General features: G+C 40.1%; 2 protein-coding genes across 2 annotated transcripts; both read left to right on the top strand.

The window, feature by feature from the left end:
- Nucleotides 1-2243: 2243 nt before the first annotated feature.
- Nucleotides 2244-9198, top strand: LOC308074759 (splicing factor YJU2-like; the record flags this gene model as incomplete). The annotated part of the gene is made up of 6 exons (XM_080414268.1): nt 2244-2258; nt 4094-4194; nt 4411-4555; nt 5144-5278; nt 7921-8102; nt 9069-9198. The coding sequence occupies 6 exons, from the start codon at nt 2244-2246 to the stop codon at nt 9196-9198; spliced, it is 708 nt and encodes a 235-aa protein (XP_080270394.1).
- Nucleotides 9199-10941: 1743 nt separating this feature from the next.
- LOC308075184 (uncharacterized protein) lies at nt 10942-18732 on the top strand. Its single transcript, XM_080414856.1, has 5 exons — nt 10942-11095; nt 11289-11354; nt 11553-11596; nt 11853-11922; nt 18641-18732. The coding sequence occupies exons 1-5, from the start codon at nt 10984-10986 to the stop codon at nt 18706-18708; spliced, it is 360 nt and encodes a 119-aa protein (XP_080270982.1). The 5' UTR covers nt 10942-10983; the 3' UTR covers nt 18709-18732.
- Nucleotides 18733-20595: the final 1863 nt, after the last annotated feature.

The raw sequence follows: 20595 nt of genomic DNA, 5'->3' as shown, positions 1-20595 counted from the left end.
TTATTTAATCATTTAATGGCCTATTTCAGGCACAACTGTGTATTTCATCAACGGTATGTTAATGATGGGGCGGTCCATATATTGTATAATTATTGATAAAATTGTGTTTCATATGTATTTTTATACAAACTTTCAATTCTGCATGAGTACTTTCTACTTTTGGTATTTTAAGTACATTTTGTTACCAATACTTTTGTACTTTTACTCAAGTAAATTTTGAATTTCGGACTTTAACAGAGTATTGCAGTATTGATACTTTTACTTAAGTAAGAAATATGAGTACTTTTTCCACCACTGGAATCTAGTACAGTAGACGCAGAATACAAATGTCAGGTGGGCACTAGAGACATCTAGGCACCAATGGTTTTGGGAGGTTTTCAAATAATTGTAGTAGAGTAAAAGTACAATATTTGCCTCTGAGATTAGTAGAAGTAAAAGTACTGAAAATTGGAAATACTCCAGTAAAGTAAAAATACCTCAAAACTGTACTTAAGTAGAGTACTTGAGTAAATGTACGTAGTTACTTTACACCACTGATTGTAGGTATGTGTTCAAATGACATATCTCCTATTTACATTCAGATATTGACATCTTTTCTAGAATGTAGAGGGATGTCCTGACTTCAAGTTTGACACATTTTAAACCTATCAGAGCTTCCATTGTCAATCTAAATGATTATTATGCCCAAACACCCAGACGGCCTGGCTTTATTTTTTAGTTTGGGTTGTATAACTTTATATATCAATTTCACCTCTTTTGCAGTAAAATATGTGTATACAAGACTCCATTTCCTGTATGGGAGCATTGGGAGGCCTCAGAGATAAGGGAAAATGTTGTGTTTCGTCCTACCGCCAGTGGGGGTATCAACATCGTTTGGGGCCTGTTTTTGGGGCCTGTCTCCGCCAGGCCGAAAGGCATGGCGAGAGGCATGGTGAGAGCATATGTTTTGCACCCTGTCTGTCCGTCCGTCCGCGCGCACGTGTGCGTGTTTGTGTGTGTGTGTGTGTGTCATTCTGTCTGTGTAGCCTACAGCTAATCTCCGGCACCGTTGGCTTGATGGGAGAAAAAAAAACGGAATTACATCTGGACCACCCCCCCTGGTAAATAACTTCCAGTCCCTAAAGGTTACATAAAATATCAAGCCCAGGATCGAATTCGTAGGGTGAATTAACACTTGCTTGGCTAATAGAGTCATGACATGCAAGATACATTTGAAAATGTTTAGTGATATTGCGGTTCATAAAACAAAGATGAAGGCTATTTTGTTTGTCATTGACATGCACGGCGACAATGGGACCTCTGTCAGTTTTCATTAACAATCCACACAAGATAAAATCCACTTTGGTGTAGGACTAAATTATAACTGTCAGTTACAAAAACATACCTACTATTCATATTTGTATTTTATTGAAAATAAATACCATAATGTGCATTTACATTTCCGCAAACCTTAGATGATTAGATTTGTGATTTTATGATTAACTCTTAAATTCAACTGCAATAGAAATAAAGTGCATTATTGTCCTTCACTCCTACCACTCAATATTATCATCGGGATGGTTTAAGTTGAAACATGCACAGGGAGTCAAGACTCTTAAGGTGAAATTGTGGGTGGCACTTAAAAGAGCCTTTGTGGGGTTTGTTGAATTAAACAGATGTATTTCTTGGCGGCTTTCTCTGTCTTCTTGGGGAGCAGAACAGCCTGGATGTTGGGCAGCACACCACCCTGAGCGATGGTAACTCCACCCAGTAGTTTGTTCAACTCCTCGTCGTTGCGGACGGCCAGCTGGAGATGACGAGGGATGATACGAGAGTTCTTGTTGTCACGGGCTGCGTTTCCAGCCAACTCCAGGATTTCAGAGGGCTGCGGTCAGATACTCGAGCACAGCCGCCAGATAGACCGGGGCGCCGGCACCGACACGCTGGGCACGATGGGAACTGAAGCCTGGCACGAGATGAGTGGGTCTTGGCCTTAGCCCTGGACTTTGGACTTTCCACCATGTCTTGCTTTATATAATATACTTTATTGCAATTATTTAGGCCAGGGTTTACAATAAATATACATTTACATGACATGTTAATAAACATTTCAATACATGTTAATAAGCATTTCAATACAAAAAATTTGTTTTTTGTTTTACATTGTCAATATGTGCCATGGCTTTAGCTTTTTATGTCTGGAGTCAAGTGTTCTTTGCCTTTTTAGTTCAGTTTTAATTTGTTTGAAGACCACCTCTCCAGAGATGGACTCCTGCATGGTGTGACCTCTCGAATTTTCCATATTTGGTTGACCACAGTGCACACAACAGACCCATGGAAATCCTGATCCATGGCAGATATTTTTTCCTCACACACTCCATTGCAGCATTATATGTGACATTTACATTAAACCCAATTTGTGCCATTTTCCTCAAAACCTATTGACCTCTGACAGTCTACAAGCAGGTGCTCAATATTCGTCCTCATTACAGTTCTCAATAGGGCATTTAACAGTTTAAACAAAGCAGCTCCATTTGACTACTGCTCTTACAGCCAGTCTCCTCACTGAGACCAGCCACATGACATCCCTCTTTTTTCAGTAATCCAAATATTTTTAATACACACCTGCTTTTGAGAGTCGTCTAGACGTTTGTAGGGGAAAGTGCCACCATAAAGATCATCACACAGCTTAACATAAATATTTTTACTTGACATTTCAGGCCAGTCAATATTTAAATGTGCTTAAAATACAGCACAGAGCTCATTGCACGACCCTTCTTTTTGTTCCAACTCAATGCCTCACCTATCCACGAGGCTCTTCTTTTCATGCAGATGCAAAATTTTTGCAAAATGAAATTCTTAATGTGAGTTCAAAGTCCACATTCCCAAGTCCTCCATCCTTTTTGTTTTTATACAACAGGCTTCGTTTTGCCTCCTTAGTTCCCCATATGAAGTTAAAGGAAGCCAAGTGATATTTTTTGGTACAATATTCTTGCAACCAATGGGTCAAAAGAATTTCATTAATACATTTAAAAAATTCGACGAAATTTCATCAATTACTCTCTCACTCATTTGAACACTGTGTGTGTGTGTGTGTGTGTGTGTGTGTGTGTGTGTGTGTGTGTGTGTGTGTGTGTGTGTGTGTGTGTGTGTGTGTGTGTGTGTGTCAGACAGTGGGGTTGTTTGTATGTATGCATATGTGTAACGCCTGGGATTTGAACTCTGGTCTCCCGCGTGGAAAGCCAACAGCTTTAACAATATCTAAAGTTAGCTAAACGTCCTCGCAGCGCACAAGATTCTGTGGCGAAGGTTTAGCTGTAGTATACAACCCTCGTAGACGTATTTATGATTCATTGAAGACGTCAGAATCATAAATACGTCTACGAGGGTTGTATATACTACAGCTAGCGAAGGTTCACGTTTCTCAAACCAATGAATCGATGGTTATGTTGCATTGCATGTCATCGCTCTTGATATTGTTAAAGTAATACTAGGTAACGTTTTCAACAAAACTAAAGTTAAATTGTATATCTTTTGTGAGTGGCAAAAGTTTCACAACACCCACTCCATGAATTTCACCCCCGGAAGCCTTTTATTTATATATTTTCTATTGAACGTGGACGGGGGGGACTTTCCCGGGAAAATGACATTCCTGGCCAACGTCATGACGTCGTGGCCGACGTCCTCAGGAACTACCGCAACGGTTTCCTGTTTGACCAGGAACTACCGCGCTAATAACAAAAAGGAACCTCACGCTGATTTTAAGAGAATGTAGGATTGGAAGATCGAAAAAGAACAGAAAAAGAAAGCACAGCTCATGGTAACTAATGCTCCACTGGCTAAGAGAAACGATCCGTAGATAGTATAAAACAATTAAAAGATCGCTTTTTGAAACGCTTCCGGCTTCCGGTGAAAACGAATGGAATTCTGGGTAATCGAGGACTACGGAAATTGTATGCAGTGACGGTAGTGACCAGCAGAGGTTGCTAAAAATCGTTATTTGTGATTCTGCATTGTACAACTTTAAGCAAAATGTAGGATAGCTTTAAAAATGAGCAACATTATGTAGTTTAGATTAGAGTAACTCATAATAACTGTGTTTTGTCCTCCACAGAAATACTACCCACCAGATTTTGATCCATCCAAAATCCCAAAGCTGAAACTTCCCAAAGACCGTCAATATGTGGTCAGATTGATGGCTCCATTCAATATGAGGTATATCTTGCTAATGTTCTCATTGACCTATTATTACTGTACTGTAGTATTGTTTGTGTCGTGTTGTGGCCTGTTGGCACAGTTTTGCAGACCTTGCCACACTAGCGTCTCGCTGCTTTTACTTGTAGGTGACAAATACATTCTCTTGCCTCTTGAAGAGTTAGAGGGTTATTTTCTTTTAAATTAACATTCTTATGCTTCTCTGACTGGCTGCAGGTGTAAAACATGCAGAGAGTACATCTATAAGGGGAAGAAATTCAATGCCCGCAAGGAGACTGTTATGAATGAGCTGTACATGGGTCTGCCCATCTTCCGCTTCTACATCAAGTGTACTCGTTGTCTGGCTGAAATTACCTTCAAGGTGAGGGTTTCTGTTAACCTATTTGTTTAAATCTTTATCAGACCCCAGTTCATTTTCATGTAAGACATTGAAATCAAAACACTTTATCAAAACAAATGGACAAATTGTTAATTTAAGGCTTGTAATTCTAAAACGTAAGCCAGAATATAGCATTTCCATTACTATGTAATACTACATAGTAATGGTACGTAGAATTTCACAATAGAGACGCAGTATTAATTTGTGAATATAGTTTAGTCTCTCTCTGTAAAGCGACTTTAAGTACCTTTGAATAGCACTATATAAATGTGATGTAATGTTATTATTACTGTATGTAACTGTATTTAAAAACATGTTTAAAAAGATACCATGCACTTTTAAAGAAGTAGGACGTGACATAATGATGTAAAATGGTCCACAGAAAAAAAGGCTGTCTCAAAACAGTCTCCACTTGAACCCCATAGCATTCCTGTTCTGGATGGAACATTCGCCAAAAATAGCAGATCTTCGAGCTCACTGAGCTTTGATCGTCTATTTTTGGTGAAGAGATTTGGTTAAATGGAAAAAGTCAGGTCTGTTTTACTAAGAATTGGTTGTCCCCCTTTATAGACTGATCCAGAAAACACAGACTATGCCATGGAGCATGGTGCCACAAGGAACTTCCAGGCTGAAAAACTGCTTGAAGAAGAGGAGAAGAGAATTGTGACGGAGAGAGAAGAGGAGGAACTGAACAACCCCATGAAGGTTGGTGTAAAGACAATTTTGGTCATGTTCGCTGTCATTCCAAATATATTCTAAAATTTGTCACACCTAAATAACAATATATCCATAATGCCTTTATGTCATTAGTATTTGCCAAGCAATGTTTATTCACCGTTTCTCACAAAAATGTCACACAATGAAGAACCATATTGAAACGGTGCAAGAAGCATCACTTTAAAAGTGCAATTGTAGAGGATTCCGGAATAGCCTGAATGAATGTATGTGGATACTCACTGGCTGCGGTTACATGGACATCATATATTCATTCATGTAGGAAAGCCCTCGTTGACACAGCAGTCCTCGTTTGACATAGAAGTCATGTTGACCCAGCAATGCTTTGATGCATCTAATTATTGAATAGTTTCAGCTGGCGTCCCTTACCCAGTCAGTTAATGCAGACCGAATGAGTGATTATCTTTAGCTTGTGTGCTTCACTCAGTCAGTCTTTCTTTGTTTGACATGAGGAGCAGTGCTATTTCTCTGACTGTGTGTGTGTGTTCATGAGAGTAAAAGTAAGTGTCTTATTGTTTGTTTAGAACATGGTGCTTTACTTTATGTTATTGTCATGTGCTGTTTATATTGTGTATGTTTGAATATATTACCATGACTGTACTTTCTGTGAATTGTTTGTTGATAGCTGCTAGCTGTGCAGTACTACTGTTGATTTGAACCGTGATGTTTTATGTAACAATAATTTGATTGTTGACTTAAGTTATATTATATGCTAAAAGCGATTTGTATTCTGTGTTTTGTAGACCGCACGTATCAGAAGTAAAAGCCACTGAACCAAGCTCCTCTCCTGTGAATCTTTTACCGGAATCACGGTCTATAGTGTACCAGCTCTACTCTAGCAACTGTAGAGGTCCTAGTCCTCTGTTTCAATTCAGAATGAACTCATTCCGAATAGAGGAATCTGTTCCACTCACCTGTTTACATGGGACCTGAATAAAAGTATTCCGCGTTTACATGACCCAAAGCATTCATTCAGAATTTAACTTTTGACATGTGCAAAGTGGTTCCCGCCTACGACCGGGCATGGACCAGGGGCCGCCCGGCTCCACTATACCCGGGACGGAGCTTCCCCTGGTGGGCATGGGGCAATAGCCCCCTTGTGCCTCCGCGGCGGAGGTCTGACGGTCGTAGGCAGGCCGGGACGCAACGCACCGGCAGCGTTGCATGCGGTGCAGTTTCTTTTTTGTATTGGTACCAGACACGGTAAAACTTATGCTAGCTTATACTACTTGTCACATTTTTCATGTAGGTAGGATGACGCATTCGCACGTGGTCATTATAATGAAATAAATGGAGTCGAGTATGAAACAAGGCACGCTCAGTTATGGCAAAAGTAGCCTACAAAGGTATTGGCATCAAAATATACTTAAAGTAGAAAGTATAGGCTACTCATTATGCCGAATGTCAAGTTTTTCTTGTATTATTATGAAAAAGCTTTGAAACATGCTGTAACTCATTCACTGTGACGAAAACCCTCTTTCTGCGCCGAGTAGCGCACGGTGTGCACACGGGTTGAATGCGGGGTCTGTCGTCCTAAAACACAATCGCCCCGGGTCAAAATCCAGCGACCATGGAGCGGCCCACTCAAAAGGTGCGGGGTGTTTTGGGGCGACCTTTCCGTCTGCCCATGGAATGAATTGATGTAGTAAAACTCATCTGTTTGCGCTGCAGCTGCGCCCTAATAATGTTGTTTTCGTTTATATTTGTTCACGTATGCTACTAAAATAATGCAGCTATTGCAGTATTGGGCCTTAACATGTGATTAAAATGTATAGGCTATGTATTTGGCCCCTCATATATAAAATAAAAGTAAAATCTGATTAAAATTGAAACGTGCAGCTGGTCAATGCGTTTCTGTGTGAACAGGGATTTGTTTTAAAAACGGAGGACTAAAATATCCGTTTAGAAAAAGATCCATATAAGTGTAGCCTAGTTCTCCTGGACAAGTCTGGGCTTAACCATTACGGGCTTATTAAATGATGCTATAGAATAGAATCATTAATTTTATCCCGCAGGAGCGAGCGCTTCTCAGCACCAACCGTGGCCGAATTAGATATTTGATAGGTCATTTTTGGACAATTCTGACAGCACTACTAAGCACGGACATGTGCAAAAGAATGCATGTATTCCAAACAGAGAGGAGCGTTCGGAATAAAGTGTTTATATGGTCAATTCCAATTGGTATACCGACTCAAACGGTATATACCACCCCTCGAAACCCGAATGAAAATTCATTCGGGTCAGACTGGAATGGAATATTCTATTCCAATTGAGGTGTTTACATGAGCATTTCTATTCTGAATGAATTCATTCATTCATTCCGAATAGAAGTGTATTCATTCCGAATAATACTGTCCATGTAACCGCAGCCACTCAGTAGGTTGGTATTCAAACATAATTCATTCAGATTCTTAATTTAACTCTAAAGACACATTTGGGAAAATAATCTGCCGTGATCAGAATGTATGAAAAGAAACTCTGAAAAAGAGTTCTGGATTCATTAATAATGAACCGGCTGTGAGAATCAGTCCCTCCCAGGATCTTGTTGGGATCCTCCCAATGGTGGCACCCCAAGAATGAGGATTTGATGCTATTTGTGATCCTTTACCCAGGTGTTGGAGAACCGAACTCGGGATTCCAAGATGGAGATGGAGGTTCTGGAGAACCTTCAGGAGCTGAAGGAGTTAAACCAGAGACAGGCCACAGTGGACTTCGAGGGGATGATCGACCAGTACAGAATGATGGAGGAGAGAGAGATGCAACGGCAACAAGAAGAGGATATGAGAGAGACAAAGTTAGTTAGGCAGTTGAACATGCAATATACATATTCAGGGAATACAATTAGCACCCGCCAACCACCAATGGTGTGTAGATTTCCTCTTTTGCTGGTAAATTACAGAGGCTATTCAGCCACTCTGATGTGTAAAAATATTAGGAGCCAGCCTTTTCTTTTAAAGCTGTACAGCCGACGTGTGTGTGTATGTCCATGTGTCCATTCATAGCATGAGATGCATAGCCTGGAAACCAGACAAATCTGCCAGTGCAAAAAGAAAAAAAAAGCCCTCAGCAGATTGTCTGGCCCGCTCGGTTGTGATTGGATTTTGCTGCCCCTGAAGTTGTGGGGTACCAATCAGGGCCCAGTATGCAAATATGGGGCGTATTTTTTTTATCCGCCCCTTGGAAATGCAGGTTCCACTCAGAGATTCCAGACTAATATCTACGCAGTAATATTAGTCTAGCCATGCCAGGCTATGAGATGCATGCGCCACACCTATCAGTGAAGTCAGTGATAATTACCGGGAGGGTATCATGTCGGCCATACAGTGGGGGTGTCTTCTTGGACCCCTCCTTTTTCCCTCTAAACTAAATCTGTTAGCCAATCTGCCATTTTTGCCAAATGTTTGCTTATTGTGACATGCCCAGAATATAACTAGCGCCTCTGTACTGTTGAGATGATTGACAATGCCACTAAAGTTATTTGAAGCAGAGGGCACTGGATTGGACGCGCCTCCATATTTATTGCAGTTCAGACATTGTTTCAATTACCTATCTCCATCACGAGAGGGAGACGACGTTTAACTGTCAAATGATTCTAATATAAGTTGTTCATTAGACTATTTTATATAATTAAACATGGAATAACCAGAAATGACCAGCAAGCCAGAGGTTTCAATATGATATGAAAATCAACTTGCACAGACATGAAACTTTCCAAAGATTTTTGGCTGATGTAATCATTAAAATCATGTGTTTCTTACAGAGAGATGTTGGACCGGGCTCTAGTGAAGAGACTGAGGGATTCAGACTCTGATTCAGACCTGGATGAAAAGAGTAATGATGTACAACCAAATAGATCCAGTACGGACAGACCTACAGACGTTCACCACTGACAAAACTACAGATGCACAGGTATTGCCCCTGATACTACACAAAGTGTATGTACTCACATTCAGTGCTATCATAGCACATGGGTGTGGTTATTTACCTCATAGAACAGTACATGACTGCCAGAATTTGAGTGATGACAACTTTAATTGCCCTTATGCTGTACCCATCTGCTGCTTTGTATCCACAAGTTTCCTAGGGCGTTGTGGGCATCCCTTTCTGTCGATTTCATTGGATATCATTGGATTTCATGGGATTTCATTGGATCAAATCGACAGGAAGTGATGCCCACAACTCCCTAGTTGGATATTGCTGATGTAATCAGTATATGCCCATTCATGGGCATGCCCCCTTTTGTGACCAACTGCCCATATGTGAAGCTGACTGATTTGTTTGCGCCTGATGCCATGATGACACATTGAGGTTAGACAACACACTCCATATGTGGGCGTAGCTGCATTGGGAACTCCTTTTATGGTTATGGCTGTGTCATGACATGAGCTTGACAACGTGGCCTGCCCGGCCCGGCCATAGTTTTACTCGACGAAATCAACACTGGCAGAGACTTATTCCCTCCCCCAATCCAATCCTTGATGCTGAGTGCCAAGGAGGAAGGCATTGGGTACTATTTGTTTTGTAAATCTTTGGTTTGACTCGGCCCCGGCTGGAATTGAACCCTGATCTCCCACATGTAAACTTCCTTCATTAATGAGCACATTATGTATGGAGCACACAAATCGACTGATGTGTTGTGGTTGGTGCGGGGTCATTCTACTCACAATAGTGGAGATATGTTACTAAGTACAGGTTTTCTGCCTGAACTTTCAAATGGATGTAAAACGATGACAACAGCTGACTCCACATGACTAGTCACTAGTCTTCAAGAGACATAAAAGGTGGCTGCACACACTGGCAGCCAAAGTGCCAATATTTTATTATGGATGCAAAGTATCTCCACATGACAGTAATAAATGATTAATAACAATAATAATAATAATAATAATAATTTATTTGGATAGCACTTTTTCGAAAACAAGCTTACAAAGTGCTTCACAACACAAACCACAACAACAAATAAAGTGTAGGAAATAAAAACAGCAAACACGGCACGCCACAATTTAGAATGCCATGGAGATTAATCCTTCCACTAAATTGCATTGAGTGTTATGTGGCAGATGTATGGAGTACTTACTATGCACTATGCATCAGTGGTGTAAAGTAACTTAAGTACATTTACTCAAGTATGTACTTAAGTACAATTTTGAAGTTCTTTTACTTTACTGGAGTATTTCCAATTGTCTATACTTTTACTTCTACTCCCCTACATCTCAGAGGCAAATATTGTACTTTTACTCCACTACAATTATATTAAAACTTTAGTTACTAGTTACTTTGCAGATATAAATGATTACATTATAGAACATACATTGACCACTTTAGCCCTATTCTATACCTAGGCTATCTGAAAATAGCTGATCTACAAGCTCAAAGTTGTGAGCTTGTAGATCTACTATTTTCAAACATTTTGGTACTTTTACTTTTGGTACTTTAAGTACATTTTGATACCAATACTTTTGTACTTGTCTTTTACTCAAGTACATTTTGAATTCCGGACTTACTTGTAACAGAGTACTTTCACATGCAGTATTGATACTTTTACTTAAGTAAAACATTTGTGTACTTTTTCCACCACTGCTATGCATGCATAACGTGTTTCGTAAAGCGTTCCATTCTTTCCCTCCCAGGTGCAACGGGATCAGGCAGCCCGTTGATTCATGAGGTGAGGAAAAATGAGGACATTTACTCCCCCATTTTACGCAAACTCTTCAACGACTCCCATCTCATCTTCGTTGGGCTGCAGACCATCCGAGAGGACTTGCCCAGCAAGAACAAGAAGCCCCAGTAAGATCCACACTCTACATGGTCACTTAGGATTAGGACTACAGCATATCAAATTAATCAATTTAACCCATTGCAAGAAATAGTCCATTCTTATCAAAATAATCAATACACGTTTTTATTTATTTATTTTAGTTCATCCTAAAAAGTCATGATTCTCTGCTTTTGGTATGACATATATCTCTTAATTCCTCAGATTTGTCAGTATCGGTAAGAACTACAGGTCTGTCATACGAGCCTGCATGGAGGAGCCAGATTGCAGGTACACGGTTTGATCTGTCATAGTCACATAATTTGACTCTTATGCATGTACACGGTTTGATCTGTCATAGTCACATATTTGACTCTTATGCATGTACACGGTTTGATCTGTTCTGGTGACATACAGTACATTAATCTTTTAGTCTTTTATGCATTTACTGGATGAGTTGAAATATGTATTTAATCTCTTTTACTCTAGTTTCAACACAAGACGCAGAACTGGCCAACAAGTACGGGAATCAGGTATGGATGTTACAGTATGTACAGTGCACGCGCACACACACACGCAAAATATGATATTCAGACATTCACACCCTTGCATTCAAATTCAATTTCTAAGGATTACGGCAATACCTCTCTATTATACGAGCGTACATTTTTCATTTGGTAAGATATGTATCTTTTCAAATACTGTATGCATCGTGTATACAGAGTAAATGCTGCACATTAGAGGAGATGTTTTACGGTTACCATTGTCACTCTGGTTTGTCATGGCCAGGTGTCCATTCTGATGGCCATAGAGCTGATCTGGAATCTGTGTGAAGTGCTGTTCATTGACGCTGCTCCAGGTAACAGTCCGGCCTTCTGTGTAGTTCTCAGGACCTCTGTTTCACACATGTGTTTTTTTGTTGTTTTTTTGTTTGTGTTGTTTTGATCACCAGTCTTAGTTTGAATCAGTGGTGGAAAAAGTATCAATACTGCAATATATAAATACTCTGTTACAAGTAAAAGTCCAGAATTCAAAATGTACTCGAATAAAAGTACAAAAGTATTGGTATCTAAATGTACTTAAAGTACCAAAAGTAAAAGTACTCATTATGCAGAAATTCACAAGTTTTCAAATGTATAAAATGTATAAAAATCCTTTGAAAATTACATTACATTACATTACATTACAGTCATTTAGCAGACGCTTTTATCCAAAGCGACTTACAATAAGTGTATTCAACATAGGTAGGGAACGAAAACTACTAATCACCAGAAGTCTTTAGTGCATTTTCTGCATAAACAAGCAACCAAGAGTATACCTAGCGCTAAGGTAAAAGTGCAATATATCAGCTACCTATTTCCTTAAACAGATGAGACAAAATAGCTAAATCAAATGAGCATGAGCTAAAACAAATAAGTATATCGACTAAACAAGATCCAATAAACAATCCAATAATCCAATAAACAATACAGCAATAGAAAACAAGCGTTCGTACAACTAGTTAACAACAAGTAGGTCAGGCAGAGAGGAAGGGTAGTGTTTCCTGAAGAGGTGAGTTTTCAGCCTGCGGCGAAATAAAGCGACACATTGTGAGGTTGTAGATTGGCTAATTTCAAATGGCCGAATTATATAGGTCTGAACTTCTGAAGTGGTTTTGTAATAATAGTCAAAAAATAAAATCTACAATGTACCTAGTAACTAAAGTTTTCAAATAATGGACCCTTCGCTAAGCCCCACCCACTCCACTCTGTGACTGGTGGTGCGAAGTTTGCCAGCGCCTGGCAAACTTCGCTTCTCACCCATTGACTTGCATGTTAAATGATGGCTTTTCCCCTTAAAAATAATCGATCATTTCAGGAGCAAGAGCTTCAAAATCTCTTCTAAATCTAGTCAACAAGGCCTGCAGTAGGCTATGCACTGGACAAATGTGCATGACATTATTTCAATAAACTAAAAACATGGGAAATGTTAGAGGGAGTAATAGCCATGGATACACGACGGTCGACTGTCACGACCGTCATGGATGAACTTCAACCTGGTGTTTGCACTTTCTCCATTTATGGCCCGTACATCTACATAAACGTTCATATTTCAAATATAAAGTGCTTATCCCATGGCCACGGCTGTTATATTTATTTACGGGCTCTCAGAAGTACCCGTATCATCCGTATTGTTCAATAAAAAGCATTTTAATCTGATCGGTGGCCATTTTCTTCATGCACTTTCAACTGAGCGACCCTATCGGTTTGTAGGTGTATTGCACTCTGATACATTATGAGAAAATGTTCACTGATCGGATTAAAATGCTTTTTATTGAACAATACAGAATATACGGGTACTTTTGAGAGTCCCGTGCATAATTTTAGCATCCGTGGCCATGGGGTAAGCACTTTATATTTGAAATCTGAACGTTTATATAGATGTACGGACCGTAAATGGAGAAAGTGCAAACACCAGGTTAAAGTTTATCCATGACTGTAACAGGAGTTTTCATTTACCACAGGGTAAGACTGCAGCAGGAGTTAATAAATAGACGAACAAATGAATTAATATACTTTAACGTGCGGAATCCGAAACAGGCAGCGCTGTGATTCTGAATTTTGTTACGATTGTGGTGATTAGTAGCCTATTATTGACACCACCTGGGCGAGTGAGTCGTGTCGTGTAACTTTCCTGACGTTAAGCTGTGTATGTGTTCAACACACCCTGACCCGGTCTAAGTGCAGATTTCAGCTTGGGAAAAGCAGCCTCCAACGGGTTTGGGTAGGTGGTTCATAGTCACCATTGCGTTATCGTGGTATTTCTATTCTTGCTATTATGTTGCAAATGATTGTGTGTGTGCGCCTGTGCGGGCGAAATAACATTGACAGCTATGGCAGGTGACGAAAGCTTGCCAGACCTATGCCAGGCTAACAACGGTTGCTTAGCTGGCATTGGACAATCGCTTTTGGGGTGGGGTTTAGCGAAGGGTCCATTGTAGTGGAGTAAAAGTACAATATTTGTCCAGTAGAGTAGAAATACCTCAAAATTGTACTTAAGTACAGTACTTGAGTCCATGTACTTAGTTACTTTATACCACTGGTTTAAATCCATTTGATGAACCACATTCAAGCAGGAATAAATCCTAATATATTCAAACATAGTGTGATGCTGTCACTTGAAGAGAGAACTGATCTACAGCTCATTGTGACACAGTCACTTGTAGATCTTGTTTCTTTTAATATTTTGAATATTTTGGTGTGTGTGTGTGTGTGTGTGTGTGCGCGCGCCATCAGCGGGCTGGGCTCTCCGTTGCTCCACCTGCTGGACTGGGTGAGGCTGCACAAGGCCGATGTGGAGGAGAAAGCCAGTGAGGTTCTGCAGAGTGAGAGCCCTGCTGCACACCACAACTACTGGGACGTGGTAGGTTGTAATATTAACGCCACAAACCTACCGCACGCAAATGCACACACACATGCACACAAACCTACCAACGGCACGCACACACACACATACACCCAAACCTACCTACCACACTCACGTTGTACGCACAGCGCACAAACCTACTGCTTGCACGCACACGCACGCTCCCCCACACACACACACAAATACACACACATCTTTCCACAAACACACGGCAGCAGTGGCTCAGGAGATTGGGAGCCTTATTTGAAGTTTGTTGTATTCCTGTTGACATTAAAGGGGGTGTAAGTGATATTGTTTTGTTAAAGTAAGTGTTAAATATCTCTATATTGTGATATCATTGCTATACAATGTTTGTTCAGTAAAGGGGGTCTGTTGACTCCCCAGTTCTTTAGTAAACAGAAAATACTTTTTCAGGTCAAGATATGAATTTCATCCTATCACAGGAGAGAGAACTCATACAGGATAAACAAGTGAAATTGGAAGTGATGAAACAAAACAAAGATCAACAGACAAACTTGAACTCGAGCACTGATAAATTAATTCACTCGATTGCATGAAATTGAATGAAAATTGGTGTTTACTAAAGAGCTGGAGAGACGGGGAAACCCCTGTTACTGAACAAACTCCAACACAAAACTTTGTTTTAAAAAAACATTTCACTTGCAGCACCTTTAACCCATTAAGAAATCCTACACCTGCAGTCTGATTCATTAATGTTTTTTGGTCTGTGTTTTGAGCGTGAGGTGCGCACGTTCTCAAGTCAGCCCTGAGGCTGTCTTACCAGGGCAGAAATGTGCGTATGTCTTTAGAATGCTTTATTCTTCATGCCAAAATCAATTACAACAGTGCCAAACCTCAAATAAAATATATATGTGCCCAACATTTGTCAACACATATATATAAAATTTTAAAAAAAAGGTCAAACGATGTATTGCTTGTAGCCTATGCATAATATAGACATGATGTAGATTCCACCGCTTTTTATTTATTTTCTGGGCTATCAGTTGCATTTAGAGCTGAATTATTAGGTCCCTCAGTGTGTTTGCCAGCGGGCCATCTCAGCCAAAGTGTCACGTAATAATGAAAATAGGCTATGATGCCTTAATGTCACTGCGGAGGGACTGACTTGCATCCGTGTCCGTGCCGCGGTATTAATTTGTAATAGCCTACTGTAGGCTACTGTATATTGATCACATGAACGCTGTGTCCAGAAGATCCATTCCCCATTCCGACATAGGACAGTGATATATTAATCCAAAATTAACTAATTTAATCAATAAGTAATCAATAAGCTCTGGTCCATGATCGGATAGCAGCGTTCCACTTGTATGCTGGATTTCATCATCTTTTTACCTCGGTAAAGGTGCGCAATGTTCATTAGAAAAGGCTTATATAATATCCTTTCCACGTTTTATTAGCCTTTTATTTGGTAATGGGGTTAAACCTTCTTTATTCTCATTACACATGAGAGCATTTATTACGCGATCCGCTTCCAGACAGAACAGTAAGTTGTCAAGGCGATGCGACGCTGCATCTGTTATCTTTAGACGAGGGACAGTGGAGTTGAACTTCAAACTTGCATCAGCTTTGCCAGATGTTGTGAGAGAAATAAGCAACCAGATCTAGGAAAACAAGCCCAAAAGAAGCAACTGGCACTTAAGTCATTATAAGCACTTTAATTAAACCGTTGTGAGCTTGTAGATCTGCTATTTAAAAAAATAATCTTGTAATAAAATGTGGAATATTTGGAAGATTTTTTTTAACATTCTAACAACACAAATCTGGTACGGGGCTCCAGCTGGCACAAAACATTTTCAGATGGGGCTTATAGGGATAAATTAGCCTACATATTAACTTGGGGGTCCATGACATAAAAATATTTGAGAACCACCGGTTAAAATAATTGAACAATTGTGAAGGAAGCCCAAATAACCAACTACACTTTAGAAACAAGCCCAAAAAACCGCACCCCACAGCTACCAATATTTACAAGAAACTTTAGAGGAAAATAAGCCCAAATTCGCTTATAATAAGCGGACATGGCAACACTGTTCAGTATGGTGATGTTGAAGTTTGATGCTGTTGAATGCAGCCTTCCAGATTAATCATGTCCTACACCTGGTCATACGCACGTCTCAGGGATATACGAACCCCTTTGAGAATTGCACGTCATTTTGTGAGTACAGGAAATACGACCTCCTTTAAGAACTTTATTTACCCCATATTTACGACCAGCTTAGTGAATTAGGGCCATTGTCCTTATGTACATACATGCATACACCATATTGTTTTCTGTGATTTTTCCACTAGATGGCGCTGTTCGCTCGCCTATATGGGTTACCGTTTGTCTCCCAGTGAAGGAGAGAAGCAGCGGGTCACGTGATCGCAAAGAAACCAGCCCGTTCACTTCCTTGTTATTCGATTTTGGCGAAAACAGCCTACTTTCAACTGCCCATATATGCCCATAGTGATCGGGGGATCGGTTAGTGAAAACCCTCGAAAAAGAAATGATGTTTGATTTCTGCCAGTCAAAGAGCTATGCACAGGTAGTGCCATACTAGATAGCTGAGCCAAAGTCTTGATCTTATTGACTCTGCTACAGTTCAAAGTGCAAACAGTTCAATATCCACTTTGTAGATGTACCGGGAACAATGCAAGTTGGGAATATGCAATACCCGTTGTACCCATCGTCAGTATACCCGTCTGTCTGTATGTCATCATCATCATAACCTTTATTTCAACTTGGAATACAGTTGAGGGTCAGGCCCTCAGTTTCAATGTAGCCGAGATACAGAACACAATATCAACAGAGATACATGTATATACATCAATATTAAATAATCAGAAGACAGAGAATACTAAAAAAAAAATGCAAAGAACTAAAACAGATACACCAGATAATGTATTAAAGAAGTTACAGTTTAAGGACTTCTGGAGCTCATTCCTAGCAGATGGAGCACTATCAGAGAATGCTGCCTTGCCTAGCTCTGCAGCAAATAGAACCTTGAGCGGGTCTGGTAGGGACTAGGGTTCTGATCCAACATAGCACAAATATAAGAGGTATGTGTCCCTTTTATGCCCATACTGTATATGGAGTTCCATGTGAAGCATGCCCAAATAAGTCCAAGCCAGTCTGTGACATCAGTACTATGATGTCATATTGATGACATCAGGGTTCTCCATTTATTGGATTTATTTATTTGCAGATTTAACGATATTATTTTGAGATCCGCTGACCCGACCGACTTCCTACTCGACGCATCTCTCCCTCGGGTCCTCACACCACGTTTCAAGTCGTTCAGTCAGGCGGCCGGTAACCTCTGTGAGCTTGTGATATCACAGAGCGATGTCAGAGCATGACATCATCAGTCGTATAACTGTCCAATGCGTCAGAATAGTCTCCATATATGGGTACTAGGGGCGGAAATCGCTAGGTACCTGACAATTCGATTCCGATTCAGAGGGCTACGATTCGATTATATTGCATTGCGTCCAATACGTGATTTATTTCCCCCTCACTGTGTGACTAATAAACAAAATGCTTTCTAATGATCCATAATGAAAACAGATTAATTTACTTCCATTATCTTTTATTGATAATAAAAACAAATGGAAGAGATGTGTCACTGTCAACTGGAAGGTTGTATTTGCCAACATCAACAATTGCAGAAAACCAACAAAAAAATAAATCCTTTTTTTGTGAAATAATACTGACTTATAACAAAGGCTTCTCAAAATTCTGATTCTACCAAAATGTGGCTTCTGCTCTGTGCAATTAGCAATATGATGAAACGAGTGCTCCATCGATTCATAATCATCCATGTCAGCATCGCGATTAATCTATGAATCAATTTGATTTTCCACCCCTAACTCTTTCATCTGCAAAGGCTTTAATTAAATTGTTTTATAAAAGATCGCGCTGTTCTCTATAATCCGGAGTGACTACTTTCACTGTAACTCACACGGATACGGAAATAACGTCATCCAAAGATTTCTGCCGACACACAGGGGATCGATGGATCATTATGGATCTACATTTTCTGTGACCGGTTGAAAAGGTTATAAAACACGAAAATCTCTGGCGGTGGGTGATTTTATTAATGTATATACTCTGGCAGTGAAAGAGCTAATGTGCACGTTAAGTAATTCATTTGTGTGTATGTGTGTTCCAGTCATGCATGTTCCTGGACTCGAGGAGCGTCCCAGAGCCTCTAGACAGCATTCTATTGGGAGCTTTTGAGTTTGACATCCACCAGGTCATCAAAGACTACATACACACACACACACACACACACACACACACACACACACACACACACACACACACACACACACAGTATACTTGTGTGGACATCAACATTTTCGAAACGGCATTGAAATTAGCCGTAAATATTCCCCTAGAAATAGCTGAATAATAGTTTATAGATCGGCTATTTTTCGTTCTGTGACAACGGCGTGCAAGTTTAAATCCGGCATAACTCTTAACACTAACCCCTAAATCTAACCTCTTAAATGTCTAATGCTAATCCTAACCCCAACCTGAATCTTTTCGTAATTGTAAGACTTAAGACTTAACCATAAAACAACTGGTCTTCACAATGTCCATTTCTCTAATTCTTCTAAACTTGTGGGGATATTTGACCCTCACAAGTATAGTAATCACAAGTGCACGCACACACACACACGCGCGCACACGGTCTGTCCACATATTTCGTCTGTCCTCTTTGGCCCGGGTAGGAGTCTATATTTGGTCGGGACGGGCCGGTATTTGGACTTTATCCTCCTGTGTGATTGATGAGGCTGGGATGAGATAATATCCGCCAGCTGATCTGCTTCCTCGACCACATCGTTCTCATGTTCAGGTTTAACAAACTCCTCTCACGTTTTTAGGTCCTTCTTCAGACATCTGTACGGTTCCTTCGGTGCTGAAGAAGAACCATTATGGTTCTGGACCAGAATGTTGTGGAAGAGGTGGAAGTGGATTTATGGGTTGTCTTTCTTAAAGCTGGGCCCTATTTTTAGATCATATAGACCACAAATGATGGGTGGGTGAAAAATTATTGGAATTGTGGAAGAGGTTAAGGTGCTAAACACCAGGAGCCAGTTGCGCCACCTCACACTACGTTCAAACTTAGCCTAGTTATAGCTTAACCCATTCAGTCCGGGGACGCATCTCTGTCATTTTAGATTTCTTTGGCTATTCAAAAACAGCGCGGCACCAAGTGCCGAGCTTGTAGATCTGCTATTTTTTGAAAAATCGTGAAAATGTGTGCAAATCTTTGAATATATATTTTTAAAGCGAACATTTGTAACTCAAATCTTTGCTTCTGTGGGGTCTCTGGAACAGAAATATTTTACAATTTTTTTTTTTTTTAAGATTTGCACACATTTTCACAAAAAAAAAAGCAGATATACAAGCTCATAGCGCGGCACTCGGTGCCGTGCTATGAGCTTGTAGATCTGCTATTTCTGAATAGCCAAAGAAATCTAAAAACGACACCAATACTTTCCCGGTCTAAATGGCTTTTTAAAAGTCAACCCTCGGAGGGTCTTCGTGTTTTAGTCACACCCAGGGCTTTCGGGTCACTTTGACCCGAAGGCCCTGGGTGAAAATTTTCATTTTCATGAAAAAATATGTAAAAATATCACATGTTTAGTACAGTAAATAAGGCAAATAGAAGAAGTTTCATAGAGAACAATTTTTTTTTTACATACTTTTAATTCATGTTGAAAATGTTAAACCGGGTTAAAAGGACCAGAGGACCCTACGAGGGTTAAGCTATAACTAGGCTAAGTTTGAACTTAGTGTGAGGTGGTGCAACTGGCCCCCTGAGGTGTGGATGAATCCAGGTGCTAGTTCCCAGACTTCCTTCATTGCACTGTATGTAATAAAGCAATAAGCCACCAGAGTCGTGGTTTAAGTGGATTCTAAAGCAGCTAGGGGGCGTTGTTAAGCCTGACGCAGTGCTGAGGCTTGCTTGTTGTGAGCTTGGAGATTTCAGTTATTAGTCATGTTAAGATTAAAGAGTGTTTGAAGTGGTCAAATTAGCAATAGAATACATTTTCAGGAGGACCATCTTCCAAAGCAATCTGATTTCTTCAACTGGTTGGCTGTATGTAGAACAGC

This window comes from Gymnoscopelus braueri, assembly GCF_963280865.1.
Source record: "Gymnoscopelus braueri genome assembly, chromosome: 19".
Lineage (NCBI taxonomy): Eukaryota > Metazoa > Chordata > Actinopteri > Myctophiformes > Myctophidae > Gymnoscopelus > Gymnoscopelus braueri.
The sequence above is the reverse complement of the archived record's forward strand: the minus strand, read 5'-3'. Positions and strand labels throughout refer to the sequence as shown.

Coding starts and splice junctions, on each gene's coding strand:
- LOC308075184 (XM_080414856.1), top strand. CDS start 10,984: ATGAGGACATTTACTCCCCCATTTTACGCAAACTCTTCAACGACTCCC. Junction 11,355..11,552: donor ATGGAGGAGCCAGATTGCAG/GTACACGGTTTG, acceptor CTTTTACTCTAG/TTTCAACACAAGACGCAGAA. Junction 11,923..18,640: donor GTTCATTGACGCTGCTCCAG/GTAACAGTCCGG, acceptor TGTGTGTTCCAG/TCATGCATGTTCCTGGACTC.